Genomic DNA, 7,272 nt, shown 5'->3' with positions numbered 1-7,272 from the left:
TATAGAGGCCCATTTCCAGTATTCTAATGGTACATTGCTAATCGCGTTAGAAGGCTATTGGATGATTAGAAAACCCTTGAAAACTCTTGTGCAATTATGTTAGCACAGCTGAAAACAGTTTTGCTGGTTCTTTGACGAGAATAAAAATCAGTATTTCTAATCTTGTCAATGTCTCGACTATATTTTCTATTCATTTTGCAACTCTTTCGATGAATAAAAGTGTGACTTTTAATGGAAAACACAAAAAAAATTGTATAGGTGACCCCAAACTTTTGAACCCTAGTGTATATATATTATATATATGTACACACACATACACAGCAAACAAAGCAGGGCAACATGGAGGGCGACTACAGCAGTGCGTGAGGACAACCAGACAGGCGACTGTGCATGTATTACCATAGATTCTCATAAATTCACACCGTTTTAAATCTGAAAATGAACAGCATGCACACATAAATTACAACACAGAGCAACAGTCACATCAACATGATAACATGATGCACTGGCATCAGCACTGCCTGTCCCTTCCCCGGCTCTGGTAGACCTTGTCCTCCTTTCGATCTCACCTAATAGATTAGCATATTTTTTCGAACCACACACAAACACACACGTCGGTACAGCGTTCCAAGTGAGGACCTCTCATAGACACAACGAGAGCTGCAACTCACTTATTTTCTCGATTAATATTTTGGTTGTTGATCAGTGTTTGTCAAACCTGAAAATGACGATGATCTTGAATGTCTTGTTTTGTACACAAACTAAAATGATTCACTTTGAATGGGTTTCTTTGTAATGTGGAGCAAAAAAAGGAAGAAAATATTCACATTTAAGAAGCTAAAACAATTAGAAATCATGTTTTAATCATGAAAAAAGCTTCAAGACAATATCTATTATCAAAATAGTGGACGATTAATTTAGTAATCGATTAATAATCTCTAACCCTAACCCTACAACCAAGTCTTAACCCTCAGAAAGCCATTTAACGGACCAGCCAGAATGTCCTCACTGTCCCCAAATGTCCTCACAAAGACGCCCGTACAAGTCCGCACACACGCAGAGACAATGCCTTTCTTTGAATATCAAGCATATCTGTTCAAACGAATAAACAGTAAAAATACACACAGCTCATAGAGGAACAAACGGTCACACAGCTGCAGTCCTTTAACACACACACACACACACACACACACACACACACACACACAGTGTCAGAAGATTCACAGCGACTATGTGCCAAATAGATGTCAACCATCTGAGTGTGCTGTGTGACCAATCCTGTTTTATCACCACATGAATATTCATAATGGTGGGATGATTACCACACACACACACACTGACAGACAGACACACACAGACACACACACACACACACGGGTGATTGGCATCACTGATTGGCAGCAGGTTCAGATGACACAGCCTGCTGTCTTGCTTTTAAAGGGGCCTTTACAACAAACATCCACAGTCTGTCTTTAATATCTGGGTTGTAACAGTGTGAAAGGAAACAGGACTGTAATTGCGTTCAACTTTTTCGGCACTCACTCACGCGGCTTCTAGTCATCTTAAAAATCTTAATTCCAGTCATTTCAGTGATTACGCCGCGGAAAAACCAGAGACGCGAGTCACTCTGTGCGAGAGAGAAATTTACCATGGCAACTTGACAGCAATGAAACGAATAGGGGGAAAAAAAAGGGGTTTTGTGTTTCAAATGTGTTAATGTAAACAATTTCTATGTGTTACTGTATAAAACCAAAGGCCTTAGAGAAAAGGTTGAGTATCGTATATCGTCTTCTCCTCCAGAGCATTAAGGCCAATCCACGCCGGCCTTAGATGAATGTGACAAATCAGTCGTTTGGCTAAGCTTGAACTGTACTGAATAGCACCAATTTGCCTTCGCGGTCTCCTGCCATTACACGCAATCAAATGCAGATAGGGAGATGTAGATGGAGCTGGAGCTGGAGGGAGAGATTGAAATGATGACAAGATTGGGGGGTTGGACGCAGAGATGGAGCGAAGCGGGGGTGGGTTACACGAGTACGACGGGAAATAGAGAAAGGAGAGAAGGTTGAGAGATTATCACTGGGCTCTAATCAAGACCCTCTTATGGTGATGAGACACGAGGAAGGGTCTAAATACTGCAGGTCCTCGGGTGTATTATATGGTTTCTTAAAGCACTCAAGGCAATAAGTGATCGGGGGAATTAACGACGAGAGTGGAAGGACGGACGCGCATATAGTGGGGAAGACTTATTTCAATTAACGTGGAGATTTCTGGAGTGTGCTACACGAGCTCGAACAGACCGTAACGACACAGAGTGCGGTCGACAGGTGGAAGAGGAATAGGTGTGTACACAGAAAAGGAAGGGTGTTGGTGTAATCTTATAACTGAACTGTGACACACTCAGAACGCTGCTTAAGTGGTTAGATAGAGTGACATCCTCGGGTGTAACTTACATCACTGTGACATCCATGGTGATCCACTGATACCACAGAATGGTGTGGTCATAACCGACACCTTCTACCTTCCAAAACAGCTTCTGCTGACAGTCATCAGAGAATGAGAAAACTCGCTCGTCTGTTGGTTAATGCAGGGCGACTTTTGTCGTTGTTTTTTTAAATTTTGTTTTATGTAAACGTACGACACATATTTCTCCCAGCTATCCTTCTACGTGTGCGTATTCTTTGGTTGTGTTTACCCAGAATGCCCTGCGTTGTAGTCCATTTGGTTCACTTGAAGAAAACCGAGACCTACGTTTTTAGGAGGACCAGAACCGGACTTCCCGAGCAGACGAACTGGATTCGATTAAAAAGGACCGGTGTGAATGCACCCTAAAAAGGCCATGTCATTAATCCCCCCCAAGGAGAAAATTATTTGTGGTTAAAGCAACAGAATAAATAATACACAGAACTGTAAATAAACAGTTTCAATAACCTTGATTCATGTTGTAACTTGCAGCTAACTTAATATCATACATTTTAAGACTCCATTGTTTGTGAGTTCTGGTTGAATTGTGGCTAAATTAAGTATTTTATGAGTTGCATCACTACATGATGGATACAGGTATGGAATTAGATAATTGGTTCTCAAAGTGCGGCCCAGGGGCCAATGGCGGCCCGCAGAAACATTTCCTGGCGGCCTGCAATTAATTACAGTTGATAGTTTTAATCCAGGAGCTACTAAGCTAATGTTTATTGGACATTACTGGATACAGACCAATAAGTGTAAACTATACAACTGCAATCTGGTCATTAGAATTACTACAAATGGGATTTCTTTCAGTTTTTTTCCTTTGACGGCCCTCAGTCCAACGTTGGGTTCCTAAATTGGAACTCGGGTATCAAAACTTTGAGAACCCCTGAATTATATTATTAGGAATTATGATACTTACAAATAAGACGGTCCATTGAGCTGTCGTTCCAAAACGCCGAAACAAAAAGTGTATTTTCAAACAAATAAAATCTTTGAATGATTAAATCGATATTTTAATTTGCTTGCTTGAAAATATTGACCCAAATCTATCCATATCTATCTCATAACATTTAAACTTAATTTTTCTTTGAGCCATCTTTGCGTATAAATGTTAATAAAACTGGATTAAAACAGCCAGTCCCCCACCAATAGGACAAAGTTGGAGGAAAACAAGGTTGGGAAAAAGGTGGAAACTTTCAAAGTGAGAGCGCTGAACCTTTTCAAAATGGACTAAGATTAGTCCATATTAGTCTAATTGCTTAATATTTTTTACTTTAAATAACGTGCAATTCTGAGATGCAATCACTGGGATAAGAAGTGAAGTCTGGAAGTGTTTGCCTGCTACAGAGCGCTTTTGTGTGTATTCTGAAAGAGCGTGGTTTTTTTTAATCCGCACCTCAAATTGCTGTTTTTCTTAAGATCGGCATCAATGTGAACTCTTGTTCAAGAAACAACCTCAGCAAAGGAAAAACAACAACATGATATTAAGTAGGTATTATGGTGAAAAAAGTCCAAAATTGTCCACTGAAACACTGCGTCCCATTCACACTGATAAAGACAGAGTGTTGAAGTTAATCGCATGAAATAGTTCTGACAGATCATTTCCAGGAGCTCTTTAAGAAACTGGGGCACCGCTGCCACTGTGGAGTTCTGTGCATATGATAGTGTTTCATGAGGGAGGGAAAAAGGAGCCAGTGTTTATGTTCAATGGTTATTTTTCTTATGAAGGCACATGACGTGAAGTGTTGTGACCTTATCCTACAGCCGGGCTGTTCACGATCAGTATGAAAACACGCTGCTGTTATCGTGTGGATATCACGAAACTGAATTAACACACGGCGGGTGTGACATTCAGACTAAAAATACACGGAATAACACGGCAACTGAACATATAATATAGAAAAAATACACAAAAATGACTCTCAAACATAATGACCTGTCACATGTTTCACAGATGTAACTCTCTCTCTCACACATTTACTCACCTCAGAAGGCCAAATCCTATTTTCTTGCTCTTCTTCTCCGTCTCTTCGGGCTCCTCCACCTTAGTTTTCTCCTTCTCTTTTCCTTTCCCCTTGTTCTTTTCTTTCTTCTTCGCCTTCACTTTCTTTTTCTTGTCTTTCTTGCCCTTTTCCTCGATCTGATCGGCCACTCCCTGGCGGGATGAGTTGCTCGCGGGGGTGTCGCGGCCCGAGCTCATGTCCGAGCAATCATCTAGAGGGAATTAAACAAAAATAGAAAAAAGACGAGTAAGATGAGGATTAAAACAAGCAGATCTGTGATTGTGTCCAAAGTCATCACCTTGTTCGACTTAAAACAATAAAAACCTCACACTCGACTTTTCTCAACTCTCCCGCTTCCACAGTAGGTTTTATATCGTTATAATAGACGAAGCAAGTCTTGGAAAGAAGAATGCATAACAGTGCATTCATAAAAGGTGTAAACTCCCAATGCCTCATTACTTCCTCAAATGACTGCAGCTCCAGTATGGAATAACTAGGACCTGACACACACACACACACACACACGCACACATAAACAGAGAGAGCGAGAGGCCACTTGTCAGATTTTGTGAGATAACCAAACCTAATTGGTTACTTCATTCGAGATTCAACTTTCACTTCAGCCTTAATTAGAAACACTGTCTCCTGAAATGATAGAAATGTAATTGCGTGTGTGTGTGTGTTTCTTTCATGCTCGTATTGGATGTCATAGGCACTCCCATGAATCTATCATTTAACCATAATCATTTATGTGTGTGAACATGAACACCAACATTAAATTACTTTTACATGCTACATTTTACATGTGTATTCTTAAAAGTCTCATTTACAAACAAGGTAAAATTGTGGTTCACAATTGATCTCCTACAATATTTGGCGATAGTGTGCGACATACACTACCGTTCAAAAGTTTGGGGTCACTTGGGGTCACATATGTCCTTATTTTTGAAGGAAAAGCACTTTTTTTCAGTGAATATAACATTAAATGAATAAGACACACTCTATACACTCTATACATTGTTAATGTGGTAAACGACTATTCTAGCTGCAAACGTCTGGTTTTTAATGGAATATGTACATAGGTGTATAGAGGCCCATTTCTAGCAACCATCTCTCCAGTGTTCTACTGGTACATTGTGTTTGCTAATGGCGTTAGAAGGCTATTGGATGATTAGAAAACCCTTGCACAACTGAAAAGATTATTTCTTATCTTGTCAATGTCTTGACTATATTTTCTATTCATTTTGTAACTCTTTTGATGAATAAAAGTGTGAGTTGTAATGGAAAACACAAACAAATTTTATAGTTGACCCCAAACTTTTGAAAGTAGCGTAAGAATGAGAAAACAAAATGGGAATAAAAAAAACGAAGAAAGAGGCAGAAATGAAAAAGTATCATGTGAGAAAAACAGGACAGAAATATGACAGAAATAACTAACATAATCCATCCCAGCTGACACACGACATCAAAGCCACTTTGATGCGACTCAAAAACTCCACTGAATTGTCCTCTTGACAACTGAAACGGTATTATTAGTCAGGATTTCATAGCATGCATCAGCTACACATGAACCCAGATTAAATGTTATATATATATAAAAAAACATTTGTCCATTTGTAGAGAGTGGAGAGAGAGAGAAATAAAGAGGGGTGAGATCTCCAGCATGTGCTTCTGAGAACTGTTATCTGTCAATTAACAGGCGCTCTCAAAGTGTTGAACATTGAGAAAGATGGTGACAGATGTGGACACTGCGTGTGTGGTGTTGACATGCCCTATTAGTCCTATCCTGTGTGAGAGCAGTGATCTGAAACAGCCCAACTCATTACTCTGGTGGTGACTGATAAGAGTTTGCTGCTAATAATACAGCTGGGAATTGAGCCGTAACCCCCCGGATGAAACAAACCACGGCCGCCGTTTAGCTCCCGGATAAATATTTAAAGTGAAAGCCTGACTCAACACTAAAATCACCCACTGTGATGAAATGTATTGCTCCGTACATGTTGATAATGTGAGGCATCATATACCGAGTACAAAGAAACTTTGCTCTTGGACAATGTGTAACAGGGGGAAAACGTCACATATGGAAGTAATCTATGTCAATCTGGAAAAAGTAACAAATGGAGTAAAGATATAAGGTGGTGGCTTTATTTCAAATCGATGATATCAGCGCCAGAAAAACAGCTGCTGCGTCTGCAAACCAGTTGTTGCCCTTCTTCAGACCCAAAGAATGATTCGGGCCTGGAAACATGAACTGGTCTGCTTTTAATCACGCTGTCGATCCTCTCCAGCACCCAGTGTTTATTTTATGTGGATGCACATGATTTAGCGCAATTTCTCCATGAAAAACAGCTGCTGTTTGACATCAGTGTAAAAAAAAAAAAAAAAAAAAAAACAATCCAGAAAGCTTGTGACATAACAAATGAGCCGTCTTATCGGTCGCAGTCCTAGGGCCAATTCCAAGTCCTATCTTAACCCTCAAGCTCAACCCTTAATCTTAACCGGCCCTCAAAACCAAGTGTTGAGGGTTATTTTGTCACTTAGAAATGGGACATTCCTTAAATGCAGTTACGTCTTTTGAGATTGAGGGTTAAACAAGGAACAATTGGAATTCACCCCTAGTTTAAACTGCTATAGCTTCAGGAAGTCCTTTTAAACTATCCCAATCCAGAAAACATGTCTATGAGAGAGTGCAATGACATTGTTTAATAGTTAAAACACTTCCACTATAAATTCTTGTTTAAATTGTCATTTAATGCCGTGGTTTCCATGAGAATTGAACAAACCTTTAACAATACATTCA

The 7,272-nt window shown here is 39.8% G+C and overlaps 1 protein-coding gene across 1 annotated transcript in view; it reads right to left on the bottom strand.

The window, feature by feature from the left end:
* Window positions 1-7,272, bottom strand: part of LOC310943016 (partitioning defective 3 homolog B-like) — a 179,838-nt gene that overhangs the window by 67,632 nt on the left and 104,934 nt on the right. Inside the window, exon 20 of the mRNA XM_083908497.1 lies at window positions 4,455-4,683. Coding sequence (XP_083764623.1) covers window positions 4,455-4,683 — 229 coding nt within the window. The remainder of the gene's footprint in view (window positions 1-4,454; window positions 4,684-7,272) is intronic.

The sequence above is a fragment of the Microchirus variegatus genome, assembly GCF_963457635.1.
Source record: "Microchirus variegatus genome assembly, chromosome: 22".
Classification (NCBI taxonomy): Eukaryota; Metazoa; Chordata; class Actinopteri; order Pleuronectiformes; family Soleidae; genus Microchirus; species Microchirus variegatus.
This window is presented reverse-complemented; position numbering and strand designations above follow the sequence as displayed.